This window comes from Falco punctatus (assembly GCF_963210335.1).
Source record: "Falco punctatus genome assembly, chromosome: 4".
NCBI classification, from domain to species: domain Eukaryota; kingdom Metazoa; phylum Chordata; class Aves; order Falconiformes; family Falconidae; genus Falco; species Falco punctatus.
In genome coordinates this window covers 19384313-19407290 of record NC_137583.1, presented here as the reverse complement: position 1 = coordinate 19407290, position 22978 = coordinate 19384313, and the positions used below count along the sequence as shown (strand labels likewise).

At 43.7% G+C, this 22978-nt stretch overlaps 1 protein-coding gene across 18 annotated transcripts in view; it reads left to right on the top strand.

The window, feature by feature from the left end:
• The window catches only part of FOXP1 (forkhead box P1), a 387112-nt gene that overhangs the window by 325094 nt on the left and 39040 nt on the right, over nt 1-22978 (top strand). For all 18 annotated transcript variants that reach the window (XM_080382599.1, XM_080382595.1, XM_080382597.1 and 15 more), the window contains 2 exons: nt 1823-2027; nt 18216-18320. In XM_080382599.1, the coding sequence (XP_080238725.1) occupies nt 1823-2027; nt 18216-18320 (310 nt within the window). The remainder of the gene's footprint in view (nt 1-1822; nt 2028-18215; nt 18321-22978) is intronic.

Genomic DNA, 22978 nt, shown 5'->3' with positions numbered 1-22978 from the left:
AGACCAACTGTTTTTGTTAATGCTACTCTCAGAAAGGCGGGGAAGGTTATTGGTCTGTCGTGCAATAATTTACTCCTCTTTGATATGCAAACGATCCACGGTGAATATAAAAAAATCCTATCAGACTCATTTCACAGTTCTTAACCACTTAGATTCTCTGGAGTCTATCGCCTCATTAGACCAGTGCTCTCCAAAGCTAGCATAATTAAAATCTTTAACAGTTTAGCAAAGTAAAGATGTTTGGCTGATCACGTTGAGATGATTATCTATCCATTGTATTCTAAATGACAAAAATAAATTAAATTTAGACCTTGGCATTTTTTATTATGTGTTTCAAATGAATATAATGCATACTCCCTCTTTTTTCTTTTTCTTTTTTTTTTTTTTTTATTTCAATACCTTAGGTTTGGTGAGATACATGCCTGTGTGAGCTGCTGCTATACACTCAGAAAATGGCAGGTTTCCTTAGGATAGCCCCAGTGCTGCAATATGGTGAAACAATGAACAGTCATCCAAGTGATGGCCTGGAAGCACAGCGATGAGAAATCTCTTGAAAAACACACAGACACTGGCTTTTATCCCCCCCCCCCCCAAATATTTAAGTGATGTGTCTCTCGCTACTGCTAATTTTTTCCCATGGCCTTCTCTGAAAGAGCACTGAAATAGTCTTCAGTGAGAGAAACTTGACTTGTTTGATCATGTCACAAACATAAGCTTTATCCACAAGCATGATCTCAGTGCGCGCCCGTGTCACGCTGACGCGCGTGGCTCCCCCCCTTCCAGTCTTCGCTCTGGCCCAGTGTAGTTTGCAAAGTTTTCACTTGCATTATTTATGGAATGCTGTGTCCTAACCCTGGTGTCCATTTTGGCACAATTAAAAAAAAAATATTTTTTTTTATTATTATTTCTTGAAGCTTATTTTATGTTTTCATTTTACTTTTGAATGGCTCATTAGCATTGATCTAAGAAATGACAGTAATAATAGTGTTACTTGTATAGAAAGTTACACAGTTTTTCAGTAGACACATCCATCAATTAAGCGAGCAGTTCAAGAAACCAAAATTAATGAGAAAGATAGGTGTGTTAATGAAATAATCATAGTATAATCAATTTGACTGTTAAAATTTGAAAAGCATTTCAGGAAGACAATATGAATTCATAATTTATGTCTAAAAGTGATTAATAAAAACTGTATTTAATAACAAAGCTATTTGTCATCATTTAAAACTTAAGTACAAAATTAGTCATATTGTGGTTTGTGTTGTCATAATAATAAAGCTGAGTGGTGTTTTTTTTTCCTAAGACCTTCCTTTCTTTTAAAAACAGGTTAGAAAGTATTCACTTTCCTTAAAAAAAGGAGAGAAAAAAATTGGGGAAAAAAAGAAAAACATTTCTCCAGCTGACTGCAGCGTAGCCCTTGGTCACCTTTGTTGTCAGCCTTGCTGTGAGCGCAGGAGGGTTTCTGCCTCAGTAGGGACTCTGCAGATGGGCCCTCTGGTCTAAAAATGACAAAAAATAATAATAATTACCGTGGTGTTTGGAGTGGGTGTTGTATCGTGTGGATCCCCCTGCCCCGCACCACCGGATTTTGCATTACACAAGTATTGCAGGTGTCACATCAGAATATTTAGCAGAGTGTACGGTGTTCGGGGTTAGCCTTTGGTTATTAAAAAAACCCCCACCAATATGTGCAAAAAACACACGCGGGCACACACACAAAACTAACACTAGGCTTTGTTTACTGACTCTTTGATTTAATTACTGTTTGAAGACGGCCGAATTAGCTGTTAATTGATTTAATTATCCAATTTGTTTGTTTCAGGCATGATTCCAACAGAACTGCAGCAGCTCTGGAAGGAAGTGACAAGCTCGCACACAGCGGAGGAGGCAGCCAGCAACAACCACAGCAGCCTGGACCTGTCCACCACCTGCGTCTCCTCCTCCGCACCGTCTAAGACCTCCTTAATCATCAACCCACACGCCTCAACTAATGGACAGCTATCGGTCCACACTCCTAAAAGGGAGAGGTAGGTGCCAGTGGGGTTTCCACCCGTCAGCATCTCCGAAAAGCGTGCCGAAACGATGGTGGAATTGTGGGGAGCGGTGGCCAACCGCCTTGGCCTCGGTTTTGTCCTTCACATCTTGCTCTGTCTGATCTTGGCGTGGTTGAATAGACTCTCCACTGGGCAGAATATGCTCCTTTTGTTCAGATCTTTATGGCTTGTTAATTGGATCAATGTGGGCACAATTAGCTAATTAGAAGTGCATTGGATAAGCGTATTGGGGGAAGTGTGAAGAGTGTAAGCTGTTTTTTTGAGTTTTGCATCATGGGTGGTGTTCCTCGTGATTTGCTTTGGGTTTGCAGGTTGGAGCTGCGGAAAAAAATCTGTTGGTCAGTACAGGCTGTTCTACCACCTGTTTTTCTGCCAAATTTCAGTGCCCCGTCTCATCCGATGCATTTGCCTTATTTTATTTTTTTTCTTTATTCTGTGTTTACCTGCTTTCACAAGGCAAGATAGGCTTGAGTTCACCAGGTTTCTCTAAAACAAAGTGGATTTTTTCTTTTTTTTTTTTTTTTTTTTTAAGTGCTGATAAAATTAGCTAACTGGTGGTGTTTGGCTTTTAAAAGTGTGAGTTAATTTGTACTTGTTAGGCTTGCATTGTTAAATGGCTTCAATCAGGGGTTGTCTGTTGACGTGCTTCTCGGTGCGGGCTCTGCTTTATTCCAAAGGATGCTTTATTGCAGGTGTTGTTTCTTTACACCCCCAGATTTCACTGAGGCGCGTCTAACAACGTAACTTTTGCTTATGGTGAGATAGACGGTCCCAGGAGCTCAGGCCGTGGGTGCCAGCGCCTGCCGCTGCTTCAGCATCGCTGCTGGTGGCGGTGGAGGAGGAGGAGGAGGAGGAGGTGGAGGTGGAGAAGGGTCCCTGGGAGCGCGGGAGCAGCGTGGGCGCTGCAGGGAGAGCAGTGCTTCTTTGCATTCAGGAGAGTCCCTTTGCCCATCTAGAAACATTATAGCAGACACTAGTGAAAGCTGGATTTTATGGAAACTGATGGCTTTGTCTTTCTGTCCTCCCTTCATTCATTAGAAAGAGGATAATGGAATTTTTAAGCCATAGAGTTTGTATTTCTGGTGGTCTGAAAGTAGACTGATAGGGAAGCTATATAAATATGTCTTATGTCTTTCTAATATTAAGAAAATAGTGCTGTTGGGAATGGATAGATTTTAAAGGAGAGCATACCCAGTGTTGAAAGAACTGCTGTGTGTGTAAGGCATCGTTTTATATATCCGTCGCAAGGACGTGTGGGGGAACGTCAGCGTATACATTTATAATGCATGTAAGTGTCAAGGACATGGTTTTCATGAAGACTTACATGGGATACTAAAAACAATTTGATGTTTATTAAACAATTACATTCCCTTTTTGCTGCATATAGAGCTGAACAAGATGGGTTTATGACTTTTCAATAAATTTTTTATCTATGTTTTTCTTACCGAGTATATAAAATAAAAATCCATGCAGTGAAATGGATCTTCTTTCACTGAACAAGGCATGTGCTGTCTTCTGATGGCAGTCTGGCAGAGGAAACAGTGTGCCATTGCTGTTTAGTTTGAAATACGGTGGAAATACAGGAATGTTTTGAAGTAAGAATTTTGTCTGTGTATACTGTCAAGCAGAACTGGAAATCCATGTGTCTTGAGTCCTGTAATTGTGGCCTGGAGGCAATTGGGATCTATAAACAAGGTGATACATATGTTTTTATTAGTAAAGTTCCAGATAAATTAATTACAAAGGCATAAACATGCCATGGTACTGTTTTTGAGAGTGTCTTAGTTTAGAAGACTTAAAATCCTCCGTGGCTGAATTGATAGGTGTATTGTTAAAGCTTGCCATTATACTTTTCTTACATATCTATTGAGTTCTCTACAATATCAAAATACAAAAGTAGGTGTATTTAGGAATACAAATAAGAGAGCTACAGACTTTGCTTTATCTTGCCTCTATTTGGTATATGGAGGGTTTACGCCATCCATTTGCTGCAGTGATTGAATTACATCTTCATCCATAAGTAGAGCAGGAGACTACACGCAGAAGAATGCCTACTGATGCACTTAAGGGTTTTGTTGCAGTCTCATCAGGCACCGTGGTGCCTGCCTGGATTTCACATGACACAGAAACTCCTCTTGTTGAGATGTGTTGCGCTAGTTTCCTTTCTGAAAGGGTATTTATCTACGGGCAGGGAGTTCGGGGTGGTGAGTGAGCAGTTAGTAAGGAGTAGCTGTGCTCTGCTGTCAGGTGTGTATTTGAAAGCTCACAGAACGTGAAATTTTAGCATACTTCCAAAAGAGGCCACAGGCATGAGCAGGGTTTGGGTAGTTTTTTGATTGCAAAGGTTAAGACTGGAAAAAAATCGTGAGTCTGGTGGGAGCACGAGTTTGCTAGACTTGTAGTAAAATCCATGTATGTTCTTGTACCCAGCTGGTTCAGCACAACAACTGAGCTTGCAAATACACGGGGGCTTGCGGAGGTGGTCCCTAGCCCAAGCTCGTGTCCGATGTGGCTGCTGGAAGGGCTCGCAAGGCAGATCCCAGCCCTTCCACCTCCTGTCGCACAGGTCCGCAGCTTGAGCTGGCCAGGGCAGGTTTTTGGGCTCTGGCTTTTCCCCTCTCATTCCTGCACCTCCTGTGCAACTGGCTGTTGGCTTGGTCTGATACAACCAAGAGCTATTTATTTCGATTTAAACAACAATAAAAAGCACATAGTAAAAGCTGTAAGTGTCCTAACGGTTAAGCACAGCCAGATCGTAACGACTGCCCAGCAGCAATAAATAATCATATACAGGTAACATTAACTTTTAGGGTGTGCTGTAAAGCTGTTGTTCCCCCCCCTCCCCACCCCCCTTCCTCTTGGGCTTTTGAGAGGAGTGGGCTGCAGGAGGCAAGTTGGTTATGTGGGAGTTAACTATCATCACTGTCATCTTTGGCACATGTCTCTGGGGTAGTTCAGGCTGTGTTTTATGGGGTTCCTGATCCCACGGGTCAGATTGCGAGGCTGCTCGAGACCTGCGAGACAGGAGGAACTTGGCTGACCGCAGCAGCAGCGGAGGCACCTGCGTAAAAGTCAGCAGGCAAGCAGCAGCTCTGCTGTATGTCTTGGGTAAAAACACATTTTGCTTATAAACAAGGGGGTTAAAATAGCAGGAGAAATAGTCATTGGCTGCTCGTTGTGCCCACGCGTTGCCGTGCCACGAGCCCAGCCTTGCAGTTGTGCACAGCAAAGTTGTCATCTGCGCAGGCTGCAGGGATGCAGCTGTGGTGCCGCCAGTGACTGGCCACTGCGGGGCTGCTGCGCTGCGAGCCGAGTGACAGCAAAAGTTCTCCTTCATGGCAAAAAATGCAAACGGTAGGTGGGTGGCCAGAGCCACCCTGGGATGTTTGAAAAGCAAAAATACATTTGAAAGCGGGAGGCATCTTCCACTGCTGGGCAGGCACTGGGGAGCGTCGTGGTGCTGCTCTTGCTTTGTGCGTGCTCTGTGTGTATGGCTTTCACAGGAATGAAACAATTCCAGCTATAAATAATGGGTTAATGCTTTCATTCATTTGGGCTTTAAATGTATATTACATCTATGCTTTTGTCCCACATTTCGCCCAGTTTCTGTAAGTAGCAGCAGCAGCAGCTCTGGGGTTTGGTGCACAGCAATCTGTTAAGGAGATAAATAATCTGCTTTGGTATGACACTCCTACTCTCCTCTTTAATTTGTCTTACACAAGGAAAATTATAATTAAATCATTCAGGGTAAACCCCTGAGTGTAGAGAAGGAAAAAACACACTTTGGTAAAGATTGCCAATAGAGACCAACTTCCCTGTTGTGCCGTGCAGAGACATTTATCAATATTCAGCACTATTAAAGAGAGAACATTTCGTGTGATTTGTGAGGCGGATGCCAAAGCTCAAATCAAGGCTTGTTAAGATCCTTTCCCCATGCAATCATGGGCATTCAGCATCATTAGAATTCAGCACTGACTGTGTGTTTCATGCTTTGATTTTACTCAGACAATTTAATAATGTTTATTGTGCTGATTATATATATAAATTCACTGAATGCAATAAACATACCTCAGTCATCAGTACCCTAAGGGAAATATTTAGTTATAGATACTTGTATTCACTCAGGATAAGCGAAAGTGAGACCATCAACCGGCACGCAAACCTCTCATCATCTTATCAGCATTTGGGTTTCTTCAGTAGCAAGCATTTTCTCTACACAAGTAAATAAATAAAGAACAGGAGCCAGTTAAGTACATCTGCTGTGCTTAGAAATACCAAGGACAGTACCCGCTTTCCATCTTGTTCTACTGCGTCTTGTTTGGTGGAAGCTTGATTATTTTCTTAAGAAAAACAGCAGGACAGAACGGGTGCATGCCCGGTTGCTTTAGGTGACTACTAACTTGATAACCCGAGGAGCAGTGGGCATCCTGAAACCTGTGTGCTTGAGAACGTTCCTAGTGTGGGTAGGTTTGGAGAAGCAGGACTGATAGCAGTGAGCGGAGGTTGCTCCAGTTTGGGCTTGAACCGGGAGGTCCGAGGGTGCTGTGGAGTGATGCGGGCACCTGTGTGCTGGTCCCATCCCCTGGCACCGTTCTGTGGTGACTGCAGCAGGGACAGGATGATGGAGGCTGTGCATAAACAAGTGAGTTAATGGGAGGTCTAGACCTGTTATTTTAGGCAGCACGTGTTTTCAAGAGGTAAGGTGAAGAGTTGGAGGTCAAGGCTGCATGTCCAGGAGACCTTTCTCCATCTGCCAGCAATCCCGTGTTTGTTCTCTGTTGTCTTTATGCCCTTTACAACCATGCTGGAGTCTTGCCCTTCCACCTAAGCAAGCAGCCATCTCATAGGAAGAATAGATGGGATAAACAAGGGGATTTTTAAATGGCCTTTTCTTGCCAGCGTCGTGGGAGGAAGGAGTCTGGAGAAGGCTCTGAAGGGAATGGAGAGGAACGGCGTGGCAGACCACTGATCTGCTAGTTAGGCTTAATGCATTGTGTTTGACTCTTGTTACCTTCCATGCCAGCTGATCCTCCATCAAAACCCCAAGGCCCTTTGATGAGGGCATTAGGATTCAGTGCAATTAAGAATTACAGACTTCGGTCCATTATTAAAGCTTGGGATAAAACAGTTCAGCCTGGAGTCCATATGCTTCCAGGGCCTGATCCTCTCTTGGCCTGCTCTCCGTGTAGTCCCTGGCATTTGTTCTGCACTGGTGCCAGCATCAAATCTGCTCATCCGTGTCAGCTCCTCTCAGTTGCTGTATGCAGCTGATTTTAGCTCGTCGTACAGTACCATCAGCAGAGTTTCATTAGATTAGGTTACCTCAGATCCATTCTCCCTTAAGAAATGGGTGTTCCTGGGGACTTCCCTCCCAGAAGGTATTTAGCTGCTCCACGTACACAAACCCCATCATGACCCTGATGTTATTACCCACAGTCTGAATAGCTCAGGTGCCTCCATGCAGCTTCCTTGCTGCAGAGCCAGGTTGGTGCCGGAGATGTGAGCCAAGCCTGGATGCCCAGCCATGCATCCCATAAACCATCCCGCTCTTCCCATGGCTGCTCTGTCTCATTGCCCCTAGTAGGGGTGTGATGGCTGCGGGGCTGCTCAGTGACAGTGACACTGCAGCAGCCAGAGCAGCACGCTGGCCTGGCCCTCTCCATCTATCATGTGCTGGTACAACCCAAAGCATCCCAGTACCCAATCCCTTGGCGCTGTGCCCACCCCCCCCAAAGAAATCCCCCCCCGTTACTATATGTTCTCCCCATCAGAGTCACTTCGCTCTCTCTTACCAGCTTTGAAAAAGTACTAGCCGTCGCTGAGACCTGGAGTTGCTCATCTTCAGTTTTAAGCCTGATCAGGCACTTTTTATTGTCAGTGCTTTTCATCTGGGCGTGTAGCATCCTTGGCATTGCCTGTGCCTGCCGTCTGCCAGGGCACTCACGTTTTTGAGAAACCTTCTGCTGAAGAAGTTGTAGGGTGCCTACAGCACCCGGGAGCACTTCCGTCAAGTTACGCTTTTCAAATAATTGTTTTGCTTAAAGCCTGGAAAATTGTTTCTACTTTGTTATTTGCTTTTCCCTACAAAAGATACAAAGCTAACCGGTCTGTGTGCGGGCCTTTGCTGAGGAAGGTGCTGTCTGACGCTTGGCCGCCCTGGGGAAGCTGCCCCGGCATCGGGGAGCTCCGGCACTCCAACGCTTGGCTGCTTTCTGGTCCCACGTAATAACCATCAGTTGTACAACTCCAAACACTAAGCTAATGTATCAAAAAGCACTTAAAATAGATTGGGTGAGCCTTGGCAGACGCCGAACAGAACTTTTCCAAATTTTAGCATATGTATTGTTTTATTCCTCCATCTGGCCAACAGATCATTGTTTGATATCTGAGTGCTTTGCATATCTCCTCCCTTTTCTTGCAACTGAGATACTTACACATGCATTTAATACAGCTTAATGCTATTTTTACATACCAAAGAAATAGCTGATGGCTTTCTGTTAATTGCATGCACTTTGCAGTTAAACTTTTACTAAAACATTCCTGTCTAAATACTTAAAAGTCCAATGAAAATTTGTCCTCTTCTTTTATTAGAGGTGTTTATGTAGTAGTCTTAAAAAGGAACCTGTTTTTGTTTTACTGCGCCATGGATTCCTGTTTCTTTTTATTTCCTCCTGTGTGCAAGTTGTCCTTCCTCAGCATTTGCTTAGGAGATCTGATTATCCTAAAGAGCTGAGCAGGGAGCTAATGAAGAGCTGTGTTATTTTTTTTTATCATATGTATCGCAGCCTGAGAGTGGAAAAGAAACACCCTTGAAAATGCCATAAAAGTAGAGGAGAAGTTAGGTGATTTTTTGTGTGACTATTTTCTCTGCTGTTCAATAAAAATTGAGCAGTTAGTATGACAGCTGTTATATCATGTTATATTGTACTGCTAAGATATTGAGTAGCATTTAAAGTAAAACTCCACCATTAAGCTGTATAAACTTTATCCGTTTCACTATGGTTTAATGGAAAAAAATGAGTTTCTCAATAAAATGACATCATTTTTCCCAGGTTGTAATGTTCACTTTACAACTGTTTTTCTTTAATTCAATTTATTTTACTTTACTTTTTCTTGGCATCCTTTTTTTCTTGCAGTTTGGAGAGGGGGAAGGCTCTCTCTTTTCATAGAGCAGCTAGGTACTGCGCAAACCTCCTCTCCCTTCTCCCCCCTCCCTCGACATCTTGTGCTGAGCTGGAGCTCTATTTTTGTCAGTCAGGCAGGGTTATATTTTCAAAGCAGGGAGATGCACATTGAAATTTGGTAATCAGGATTTGTGGCTTTACCTGCTGCATGTTGAGGGGTGGGAGAAGGAGCCCAAGGAAAATTTATCTTGCATCGCTTGCTGCTGGAGCAACGTTTGTGTAATGCCATCGGGTGTTTTTCCCGTGTAGCTGGTGTTTTTAAGGTGGGAGGGCTGTAATTTCGACTGTGTGATCAGGAAAGACATACGTATATTTTGAAGGGTATTCTTCTCATTAAAATGATGGTATAAGCCCAGGCAGGGAAACCGCTAATATGTGTTGCAGCTTGTCATTTTGGGCTGCATGAATAAAGAAGATAACTATTCCTTTGGGAAACGATCTTGGGAACTGAGCAACAGATCCGCTAGCCAGCAAATTCTTTTTAACTGTAATTTTCCTTTTTGTGTGTACTCAAAAATAACATCATGATAGGCCCTTAAATACCATTTCATACACAGAGCACAATTTCCACAGCACAGGTGGTGCTAATATAGGACAGTCCCCTAGGCACTTGTCGCCAGGAGTTGTACAGCTTGTTCAGTGTCTGCATCCATATGGCAATCTGTCCCATTCATAGAAAGACATTGTAGCTGTGCCTGTGGGTGCTGTGGTCAATGTAGTGTAAAAAGTAGATTTTAACTCTCGGCAACCTATGTTCTGCTGTTTGTTTTATTGTAGAATCCAATTTATAACATGGGGGAAGAAAAATCAGCTCTGAGCAAATTCCAGAACAATCTCGCTGGCTTCGGTTGTTGTTTATTCTTGGAGCGCATGGTTAATCAGCAGGTGCACCAGCCCTGCGCCCAGCGCCGCTCTAAGGAACAGTTTACAGGAAGTCTTGCTTGGAAGAAACATTTTCCTCGTTGTTTATACTGTGAATTAACTCAGAAGTTGCAAAGCTGTAAACGATGTGAGCTGGCCATATATGTCACGCAAGTCTGTTTCTTTTTTTTTCTTTTTTTTTTTTTTCTTCCTTTCCCTGTCCCCACCAATCTTGCCTGGCTTTTCCTGGGAGCGCGGTACTCGGGAGCGATGCTGAGCCTCTCCATGCTCTGCATTGCAATGCTGCCCCTGCGAGGGGCAAATCACAGCAAAGGGGCTCTCTGAGAAAAGGGGGCTGAGGCGTTAGTGTGGCACAGCGGTTCAAATCTAAACGAGTGAACGTGATTTATGGCTGCTCTGGTCTCTATCATTCCAATGCCAAATGTTGTTCTGTTTTAGTGTGACTATTTGTTATGCCTTTTAGTAAACACAAACAAATAGACTGCCTAGCACCTGCAGCAGCATATGATATTTACACTACCTGTATGATTCAGCACACTTCCCTGGGGAAGTCTGCTTGTGTCCTCTCGATTTTAGTGCTTTTTTAAATAGCATGCTTTAGAGGGAAAGCATGTGGCAGAGAGAATTCAGTGCTTTAGCTGTATTTCTCCCTTGGAGTCATTATTTATCTTAATTATGTTTTCATAAACATTTTTCCCAAGGGCACTTTCCTAGCTGCCGCAGGGATGTGCGGTGGGCGAAGTCTCACCCAGCGAGCTGCCCGGCTGTATGTGATGTGACAGTCACCTTCTGCCTGGGTTTTGTTGTGCCTGTGGGACACAGGGGTGAAAAATACTCATGTGAATAATCAGTTAAATTGTATCTGTTGACGTATCGCTGGTTTACATCAGGGTAAAAGACTTGCCTCCACTCTAAATGTACCAATATAATTTTGTTAAACAAGAATAGATCTTGTTTCTTTGTTTTCTTTTACTATAAATTTAAATGTAACAACAGAATATAAATTACAGTAAAATAAGGTTGGCAAACAGGATCTTCTTACAAAGGGTGTATATACGTTTGTAATTTTACACCTCCGTCTCGGTGATGTCCAAGGTCTAATCCTGTGTTTTTAAACTTGCGCATGTTCTTAAAAGCGTTGCTGAATTGGGGCCAAAGCCACGCCATTGCCACCTCCCTCTGTCCTATGAATTGGGTGTGTAAGAGGAATGGGGCTGCCGTGCTGAAAGTCAGTTCAAAAAAAGGAAAGAAAAAAAGACATCACAGAAAGAAAGCCCGCAAAACCCAAGAAAGTGGTAGGATCGCATTTTTTTCCTAATTAAACTAAGATACTGAATCAATCCGTTTTTATCTGAATAAATTAGGAGGCTGTTCAGAGAGGAATAAAATGAGATTTAGCAGGGATAAGTAGAAAGTAGCCCAGCTAGGAAATAAAAATTCCGAACTGCGGGTTTGACATGACACGTCAGCTGCTCAGCATCAGTTGTGTGGGAAATGGCTGAGGCATAATCGGGGTTGAGAAATGAAGGTGGGACACACTGTGCCATGTCTCAGTTAAAAAGGTAAATGCAGTCATAGGAAGCATAAACATGCATGTTGCATCCGAGTCCTCCTTTTTTCCTGTTCTACTTTATGCAGAACCAGTTAAACCACTTTGAGAGTGTGATGTACAATTGGCCACTCTCTTGCAGAAAGGATAAAGAGAAGCTGGAGCAAATACAGAGGAGAGCAGCTAGGATGATAAAGGAGTTGGAGGGAATAGGCTATGAAGACAGATTAAAGGGAATTAAAGATCTACACCCAGGAAAAATAGAGGCTCTAGGAGGATGTGATTATGGTATGTAAGTACATGAAATGATGCTACAAAGAAGAAGAGGGAAAAAATTGTTCTCATTAGTTAGCAGTGCTGGAATTTAAAATCCAGCGTTTCAAATCGTGTGTGCCTGGGTATATTTGATGTACTTTTCACTACAGTACCTAGGCACAAGCCTGAAATAAAAAATAAGAGTTTTAAATAGTAGAGAAACTCGTTAATTCAAGTGCAGGAATGGACCTTCCACCTGAAATGAGTGATGGATTCAATACTGGGTTTTCTGCAACGGGTATTTCTTTTAAATGGTCTAGAAATACGTTCAGCTCCTCCAAGGAAAGGATGTAGGGCAGTGGCTGGCCGGGCCTGTGTCAGCTCTGCGGCAGGGTTGCAGGAGGGGATGCTCCTGGAAGAAGTGTATAGTACTCTTAGTGCTAGAGGGTCATAATGTTGATTAATAATCCAAACCATCAGTGCATAGATCAAAACCAGAAGATAATGCATATAATTATCCAGTCTGGTTATAGTCTCTGCAGTGGGGATGGGAGGCAGAAGAGAAGGGGAATGCTAACCAGATTTTGTCTTGATCTTGCTGCAAATGCTCCAGCGCTCTCCTTGTAACAGCCATTTAGAGAGTAGTGTCGCAGGAGGTGTAAGGGTGGGGGGCAGTGATTCGGGGTGCATTGCTGGCCTTGTGTTACAACAGTGATGCCATGGCTCTGCTCATTTATTTTTATCCGCCCCCTCCCCGCCCCCAGCCCCGGAGTATACCAGAGTATACAAGTTAGCGCACACCGATTAGAAGACAGGATTTCAGCCTGTAGGCAGCAGTTTTAACTTGATTTGTCTTAAAGTGGTGTAGTCATTTAAAATGTAATGTACCACTCCTGTTACTTCCAATAGGGCTTGATGTAAAACATGAGCTTCTTCTAGTCCTAGGTCTGGATGTGGACTAAAATGATGAGGAAGGGGAGAAGTGCAGCTTTAAAAAGCATCCAAAAATTTGCAAGCCAGTTCTGGAAAGCTGTCGCTGGCCACACACATCAAATGCCACCTCTCCCAAAGGCCTGTGACCCTCTGCTAAGCTTTATCCAGCGGTGGAGAGGCATTTACCCTGCTCACAGTTCTGTGTTCAGGTCAAATAACTGCTTTCTGGGCACTTACTGAGGCATGGACAGAAGCATGAATATCTAGAAGCAGTCCATTTCAGTTATATGGCTTAATACTTTTCTCGATTTTTTTAAAAATACTATTTTTTTAATTATTGGGGTTTTTTTAATTCACGGTTTAGAGAGGAAGGAGGTGCTAAACCACCTTAGTAAGATATCAGAGGGATTTGCACCACTGAACTTCACTGTAAAACACACCTTTATTGAGTTAGTTTTGCCATGAAGACAGGAATTTGCATTTGAGTGCACTTGGTGCCAGGATTTAATCATTACTGCTTCTGTTTTGTTTTTTTTTAAATCAAATACAGTGAGTGTTTCTGACTCAGAGAATTGTGACATTTTCACCAACTTCATTCCATCGGTGCCTTTTGATGAGCTTTGGAGCTCACCAGACAGTCACAAATATGAGAAACTCATGTTGGTTCCCAGTTGTGTGTCTCCTCCTCCTGTACAGGACTTAAATCATGACATTTTGCCTCAATGGCTGCGCCATCCACATCAGACTGAGGGGCAACTTGGTGTGAGACTGAGCCCTGCCCTCCAGCCTGGACTGTACACCGACATTGGTTTCATGGCAGCTGGAAAATATGAGGTTGCTTCCCATTGCCCCTGAGAAATAAAATAAAAATTAAAAAAAAAAAAAAAGTAAATTCTGCAATTTCTGTGGGTGCTGTGCTTAGACCCCTTCCAAGAGGAAAGGAGATGTGGTATTGATTTTTTTTCAGCATGCAGGTGGCTCAGGCATGTTCTCTGCGCTGTTAGAACCCGAGCAGATGCTTCATAATGGTAATAGAAAACCAAGGGTGCTTCTCTACATCAGTGACTTCCCCCAGTGTTTTGGTGAAGATCGTTGGCCCAAGCAGATGTGGAAGAGAGAGAGAGTGGAATACGAAGTATGTCAGCATCATGAATATTTAAAATATGGTCCACTGTGTGGCAGAAGTACTATTACTGAGGCTTCTGCTTAGCTGGTATTTATATTCACCCGTGACTTTCTGGCCAGTATGTACAAGTGTGGTACCCAGTTTCACACGGTCAGTAAGTATGGGTTGAATTAAACCACACAGCATGGGTAGCTTTCATGCTAGTTCTTTCGTCACTACTTCCCCGAATATCCAATGTGTTCCTGCCTCCCTTTGGGGTATACTGTCATTTTTACTCTCCATCGGGGCTTAGCTGTCTGTGGTTTCCCTGCCTCCCCTGCTTTTGTGTCCCAGGGTGTGATTCTTCAGTGACACTGTAGCACTGCAGCTCTATTCCAAAAATGAAACGGTCTGGGTGAGTGTGGCTGTGCAAGTACCGGTGTCGGCAGCTGTCCCTGTCAGAGCAGGTGGTGAATTTGCTTCCAGACCCTCTGGAGATCCTCAGGGTTATGAAGCAACATAGGTTGAAGAAGGCGGAGGAAAAACCCCTCTCCTCTGTCCAGCAAGCACAGCGGAGCTGTGGAAGTGCTTGGCCCTCCTCTCCTCCCTTCCTTACTGGGGTTTCCAGTAAGGCTGGAGGCAGCAGAAAATAAGTGGACACTTAGACAGTTTTCAGCTTCCCACATGGCTTTCGTTACTCTGTCGTATGTCATGAATAAGCTGACTTACGCAAGAGGTTTTACTTGCCAGAGGGTTATTTGCTGTACTTCGATGTAATAACGCTGCACTATTGCATTACTTGGAAATAATTCTATTGTGTTAAGGATTTTGTATGGAAATACCTTATGAGAAGTGAAAAACCCCACATAATTTTGATTTTTTACATTGTTTATTCCTTCACTTCTTTGAAAATTATGTCTTTTTATAAGATCACTTCCACTAACTAGTGTTGCATCACCAGTACTCAACCATGAATATGCGTTCCTGGGAAGGAGAAGGTGACAGAAACAAACACCTACTCTAATGTGTCATTAGAAATCAAACAGACCTAAAACCTGCTGCTGCTTGCCAATGTTCAGATCTTCTAAAAGTCTGTTCCGGCAGCGAGACCAAGGATGCATCCAGGCTCCAGAAACTGCTTGCACGCAGACAAAATATCACTGAACAATTTAAGATTATAGATTTGTGTTGTGCCCACAAAGCTGTTTGTTTATGTATTGGATTAAAATCTTCATTTTCCACCTCTATTTGCTCAAACAAAGTGAGCGCTTAGATCAGTACAACAGAGTTCTCCATTCATTTTCACTGGCTGTATCCTTTGTGCGTTACATCCGCCTCTCAATCAACCCGCTCTTTGTTTTGTTTTGAGGTGCTTCTTAAGGCTGTATCAGGGAACAAGTGGCAATCTATAGTATCATCAAAAATGGGATGGATAAAATAGCAGTAATCTGATACTGACACATAAAGGTCACAGCAAGGTGCTGGTGAACCCCCCCCTCGAGCGGGATGGAAGTAGCTGCCTTTGGAAAGCCACGCTGCCTACGGAGGGAGGGGACTGCATTTGTCTTTCAGTTTTGAGGTTTGTTTTTTTCTTTTTGAAGTGTCTGTTTTGGTAAGTTGAAGTTGCGCTGTTTTGTCGAGTGGCAGTGGAAGCCATACGTAGGTGTTAAGTATGTTACACTTAGCATCGTGTTAGCGAAATGACCTTTTAAGTTCCCATTTACAGTCAACACCGATCTTTCTGGTTATTGACAGCACTGGACTTTGACATCCTGAGCATCATTTACAGTTTGATACTCTCTTGGTCATTCCATCATTTTCTTTGGACACAATACCAGGGTATCATGTCCTACATAGTTTGTCTTGTCTTGTGCAAGTTCCCTGGAAAGAAAAAGAGATTTGCACTTGGATTTAAAAAATAAATACAAATCTCGGTAGGGCTCTTTCCGTTGACTTGGCCATGGCCTTTAGGCTCTCACAGAGAAACTTTAAAAAACCCTGCTGGGGGCTTAAGCCATGTGACTCCTGTTGATATTATAATGAGATTTACAGTGCTTAAAACCCACAGGGGACTGACTCCTTACTTGGCGTCACACGGCGTTTCTGCAGGCATCCTGGTGTATGGGGAACACGCACTGTGTAAATTAATACGCTGCCATTTTTTTTGGGTTCTGCCAAACAGACTGAAATCCTAACTGTCATATGTAGTCTTCGTGGACTTTAATAGAGTGTTAACAGGGAAGGCTACTTTCTCACCCTTTGCTGTGTTCAGGTATGGAAGCAGATTATAAAGCTCATTATTTTCTGAATTCCTCTTTTCTGTTGTGGATGGAGGGTGTTTGACCATATGCCTGCCTGGCTTGGGTGGACGGTGTTCCTTCAGCCGTCCTCCCTCTTTCTCAGCTGAGGAAACATGTGTATTTTTCTAATTTCCTTGCAAGGAATGTATTGGTCCCTTTGTTCTTTTAAACACTTAACTGATAGAGCTTCTCCCCACTTGAGCATTCTTAGAAACCTGATAAAGTTAAACCAGTGTAACACTACTTTATATAGACAAGGGCTTTGTAAGTCTCTTCACCTACAGTTGTTAGTTTTTTTAGGAAATTACCTTGCACATGCATTTGTTTATGCCTGAAGAACTATTTGCAAACAGCCAAAAGTAAGATTTTTAATGAAATAATGAACTAGGTTCATGTACAACTCATAATATGTTTTCCAGTCAGATTTACCTTTTTTGAAATATAATTTTAAAAAGATTAAAATAATTTTAAAAATCACCTTCAGTTATCTTCAGATTCTCGCTGGGCCTAATGTTGGGAGTGGCAGAACCTGGGCAAGAATTGCTTTTGCAAATTCATTGCATTTGGAATAACATCTCAGGGCTGCTCTATGCTCTTATCTTGCTATCCAGTGCATCAGAAGTAAGAACACAGTTTTGTTACTGTATGCAGGCAGATATTATTACAGAATGAGAATAAACAGCATTTCCACGTGTATAAAAGTAAAATGGCAAAAAGTTGGTGTTTATCCATAACGTTACCTGTAATGCAGCATAAAATAAGTCATAAAAGCCACACCTAGATACTGGTATGTGTTCATATCCTTTGTGTATGTTTGAAGTTCATAATACAGCCCAGGCATACTGTAGCAAAAAGATTTGCTATGAAAAATAGATATGTGTGTGAACATAAAATAGAGATTTCAATATTATTTTGACATTTTATTTTTAAAGTCACCTAAGGTTATGGAAATTGTTGCAAAAATAATTCCTTTACTTAAGAAGTTTCCATGCAGAACTTGAATAAAGAAGATATTTTAGAATATGGTTCATCAGTTAGTGCAACAGATACATTTCCCTGAGCACCACATGGCCCGGATCAAAGCGTCTCATGACTTGGATCAGTGCAGCCAAATCATTACGTATTGATTGGAATCCCGCTGAAGGATTAACCCCTTAGTGCCCGTACTATTTTTTTTTATTTAACCCTCATGTCAGTACTTAGAAAGCTCTGTGACGTTTCTGCCAAATCTTAGTGAGGTTAATAGCCCCCACTAACCCCTGGTACCAAGGAATCCTTTGATTACATGGTTCCTTTTTTAATGATGAATTTTGCATTTGAAAATACATCTTGAACCTTCTTGAAGGGACATAAGGTGGCTGCACTTGGGCAAAGAAACAGCCTGTGAGAGGGGAGGGAAAAAAACCCCACCCCAAAATGGTGGGGGGAAAAAAATCCCCAACCTACCCAACAAACCCAACCCAATAAATAAATAACATGGTGGGAAAGCCAAGGCTGCAAACTTGATGTTTTTCCTCTTTCTATAGCGATGAGGAAAGCCTCAGGTCCGGTTGTATTGTGTTACAAGAATACACTGCTGTATGGAGATGACTTTTCTTCCTGATGAAGTTGAATTGTAAATATGAGATGTTCATAAATTTCTTAGCAAAATATCAAGCAGGATGTTAAGCAGGTCTGTCAAATGATTTCTCCCCCGTCCATGTTAATTTAAATTCTTTACAAAGCTTTTAATTAATGAATGAAATGTAGGAGGATAGCTAAGTAAGAATGACACGTTTTGCAGTGCAAATGGTATTTAATTCTGTTTTGAAAAACCATGGGCAGAGTCAGGTGGGTACCGTGAGATGTTAGGTATGTTTCAGGATCTGTTGTTTGCTGCTTAAGAGCCTTTGTGAAGATTAATTGGTGCGGTACCTTCAGTTACGCCACTTTTTCTCTTTTTCTCTCCTCTAGTTTATCCCACGAGGAGCACTCACACAGCCATCCGCTCTATGGACACGGCGTATGCAAATGGCCAGGCTGTGAAGCAGTATGTGAAGACTTCCAGTCGTTTCTAAAGTAAGGATGGTTTTTTTGGCACTTGCATTGTGCAGAAAGCATGCCCTGAGATTTTGTGTGCTGTCACTCACTATGGGCCTGATGCAAAGCCCATTGAAGTCAACAGAGAGCTCCCTTTCACTTCAGTGGCTTTTGGATCAGGCTCAAGAACGTTTTAACAGGGGATAGTAAATTAGCCCCATGGGGAAAGTGTGGTCTTGCTCAGTGTTCTACTGTAAAATAGAGTGCTTGCAGTTACGCAGCTTTTTTTCTTTATTTATTTATCTAAATACCTTTTCAGTTGCAGTATTGATAATGTAAACAACACAACCTTGATTTAACCTTGATTTCACTTTAATTTAGAAATTTAGTCTTAAATTAACTCCGTAATTGAACAGAGAATTGCAGAACATCACATGAAATTTAATTTATGTCAAATAAATAACTAATGAACAAAGTCTACACTACTAAAAATAAACTATAATTATATTAATTGGGCCCCTGCAGTTTGCTGCAGACCTTTTCCTTGCTGCCAAAAAACACAGTTTTAGGTGTTGTATAAACAGTGCATTATGGAGTAGTATGTGGTAATGCGTGCATCCCGATGCAGGGAAGGACCAACAGAGCTCTAATAACTTACACATGGCTGCTCCACAGCTAAACCATCAGCCTCACCCCTCCAAGGTGCAGCAGAGCGTTCCCATCACAAAAGAGTTTTTGTCTGGGTAGATCACCAGGTACACGTACGCTTTGGGTGCATCCAGGTTCTTGGAGGTTCAGACACTGATCTTTTCTCAAGTACTGTGGCTGTTCAGTTTTAAGATCACAAAAGACCAACTGCCCAAGCAATGTTTATGGTTTAAATGCACAAAAGGGACAAATTCTGCTCCCACTTATGGTAGTGATCTCATGAAGTTAGTCCACGTAAATACATGGGATTCTTCAGGACAGCTAAGTAGAATTCATTCCAACAGCGTTCATCTGTATCTATTCTTTGTGGAGCAGTTCCCTAGATTTTTATGGGAGGGAGGGAAGAACGACAGCAAGCAGAGGATATTTGTTGGATGATGTTAGATGATACAGATAGGTTTTTGCTCTCGGAACAGAATGGGCCAGCTCTGCTCCCAGTGGCAAAACCCTCCTGAATTCAGTAGAAGCACCACTGGTCCTAATATAAACATATGTTACAAGTAAGGAATGGTACAGTAATGAGAAAGTTCTCATTACAGGGGGATTACAAAATAAAAAGGTGCTAGTCATAAATTTCCATGAAGGATGGCCTCATTTCTTGTAATTCATCCTGTTGTTCACTTAAGTGAAATAAATGCTAATCTCACCATACTTCCCAGCTCATTCATATTCATATGCCAAACTATACCATTTAGACCTTTAAAACAACTGTAATTTTTGTTGCACTTAATGCAGGGGAAAGGTGCCATGGCAGCCATAGGTATCAGAACGTTGTGTGTAGTTGCATAAAGTCAGATTATGCCAATTTAGTTTTCTGTGCTGGTGCCCCGTTCCAGATGAGATCTGTTGGTTTCGGGAAGATTTCTTACAGAGCAGCGGACTGCTTGACGTGACCATGCGTAGAAAATACAGCCCTTAGGTCATCTGGCATGGGTAGAGGCAAGGCTGATTTTTATATGGTATTTTGGAGATGTTTCAGTAAGTAGTCCAAGTCCACCAATTCACCTGGAGGAGATGGTTGGGGCAATCTATGGGTAGGAACAACCTGAAAACCATTACTGACCCAGGCTGGACCTGACGCGGCCCCCATCTACTCCCAGCTCAAACAGTTCTGGTTCTTTTATCACTCACTTATCATCAATCTTTTTTTTTTTCCCCATTGAAACCTTTCAACAGAAATATTTTGTGTGACTTTCTTAAACCCATCGGTTCGTGTAAATTTTCTCATTATCCAAATTCTACAGTGTCCGGACAAAGTCTTATTGTTCGGAGTGATATTTAACCTAGAACGAATGCAGAAATGAATGTCCCCGAGCAGTGTATTGACACTGTTAGGAAGTGAGCGTTGCTTCATAAAACGATACCGTAGCCTTCCAAGTCTCCTGTGGAGCGTCTGTCCTTAAATTATATTGCCATTTATCAGAATTCATTACTCAGTGAAAAGATAACAGGTAGATGCTTAAAGTTTCTTTCTGGTACTTGTATAATCCGTGAAGCTCTTTCGACAGTCCCCCTCAAGAGAAAAGCTCCTGTTTACCAAGCGGAATACAGCCCGTGTATCAATTGAGCATTGCTTAATTTCACTTACCTCAGTAAAAAGGCCTGTTAGAAAAAGCAAAGAGAAGTTACATGTGGAATGAAAGCCCTATATGCCAATAAAATGATTCTACAGTTAAGGGAGAAAAAAGGACTCGCAGGTCTAAAACATGGTTCATTTCTTTTCCTCCTGAGGAAGAAATATCATAACTGTTGGTAAATCAAAACCAGAGATTTGACACTCTTCTGTGATCGTTCTGTAGTGTTTGTTCCCAAGGTGAGATACACCACAGGGCCCTTGATTTCAAAGATAAATACTGTACAAATAACGATCCTAGTTGTCTTTCACTCACAGCCAACAGGAGGATGCTTATCAGAACCAGCAGATACACGGGCTATTGTACGAATTTATTTCCCTATTTCTTTTTGAAATAAGTTGCAGTTTTAGCATTGTTTGTTTTTTTTTCTTTCCTTTTTTTCTTTTTTAATCCATTGGCCATTGGTTATCATGCGATGCAGTATCAGTTAGAGCTAACTGATAGCAGCAGGGGCTGCTGCTATGCCTAATGAAACGGTAGCACCCTGCTTGCTCCAGAATACTCTCCCAGCTTAAAAACAAAAACAAGTCCAGTCTCACCACGGTGACCTGATGGCCTTCTGCCAAGCTGCGGGAAGCAAGGTGAGGGCTGGAGGGTGCACACGTGTCTCGTGTGTTAACCAGGGCCCGTCTCGCAGGCGGCAACGAAAGGAGCAATTAGTAGCACAGAGCGACTTTCCTTCAAAATTGACTATATCCTTGATTTCATTTGCATGTGTTTAAAGACCGTTGCAGATAGAAATATATACCCCTTACATGGCAAGTGGTTCAGGAAATCCCTATGGGAGGGAGGGTGGTTTATTCAGCGAGATATCCAGGCATCCAGGGCAAAGGATGAAGGAGAAAACTGAGTAGGGGTTTATTCACACACACACACACACACACTTTTTTTTTTTAATTTTATTATGGTTTAGATATGCTTAATCGTGGCTATTCCATTTTTAAATCAAGTATGTTCTTTAAAATATACCTTTGGAGAGATCTTGCAGCCCTGTATTGCAGCGAATGCCGGTAATCTGCTTCATGTGCATTTAACTTTGATGAAACGAAGGGGAGTTTATGTGAAAGAAACTACTAAGTGCGCTCTGTAATGTTTTCACAAGTGTTTTTATCATGGTAACATCTTGTTTACTTTAGTTGCCTGCCTAAAACTACTTGGAACATGTTAAGAAAACATTTCGAGAAAGCTTCTACAAAGAGGCTTTTGTTTAGCAGCAACTGTGAGACTGCTCGGCTCACAAAGGTGTTAACTTTCAACCCCTTAAGCACTTCCACATGAAATTCCAGCAACTATGTTTGTGGTTTTGGAAAAACAAAGTGTATATTAAAGAAACCAGGTATATGCTAATACATGTTGAAGTAGGCCGGAAATCATAAATTGTTGCAAAGGCATTAATTGCTATCATTTGCATGTCAAAATGTTCTGCAGTGAAATCATCCGCAGTTAGCGCAGCAGCGGAGTTGGGAGGGCAGGGGACGGGCCGGCTGGCGCTGTTCAGCCGCTCCCGCAGGGCCCCGCCGAGGTGCTGCCCCCAGGACGCCCGTCCCGCTCACGGCGGGGAAGGCGGGGGGGGGTGGGGGGTGGGGGGGGGGGGTGGCGCAGCCACCTTGCCCTGGCCCAGCCCGCCGAGTTGCCGTTCCGCCGCCGCCGGCCCCGCCGGGCTCCCAACCTGCCGGCCAGCCCCGCCGACATGGCCGGGGGCCGGGCCCGCCGCGGCGGCGCGGGGAGGCCGGGGCGGGCCAGGTCCCACAGCGCCCCCTGCTGCTGCCGGCCGCCTGGCGAGGGGCAGCGCGCCGTGGGGAGGGCGGGCAGCGTCCCCGGGGGCCCGCGGCACCCCGCTGCCCGGCGGCACCCCGCTTCTCGGGGGGCCCGCGGCACCCCGCTGCCCAGCAGCATCCCGCTGCTCAGCAGCACCCCTCTCCCTGCTGGGCCTACGGCACCCCGCTGCTTGGGGGAGTCCACAGGACCTCACTCAGCAGCACCCCGCTCCCCGGCGGCACCCCATTCCCTGCTGGCCCCACTGCACCCTGCTCTCGGAGGGGTCCATGGCACCCCATTCCCCGGCAGCACCCCGCTCCCAGATAGTACCCCGTTCCCTGCTGGGCCCACGACATCCCGCTTTGCAGCAGCGCTCCACTCCCCGGTGGGCCTACGGCAGCCCACTCCCCAGTGGCACCCAGCTCCCTGGTGGCACCCCATTCCCCGCTGGGCCTACAGCACCCCGCTCCCTGCTGGGCCCGCTGCACCCCGCTTCTTAGGCCGTCCCAGCGCCACCCCGCTCCCCAGCGGGCCAGACACTCTGTCCTCCACCACAACATGCCCTTTCAGCTGCCCGTACAGGAATATTTTTTCCTC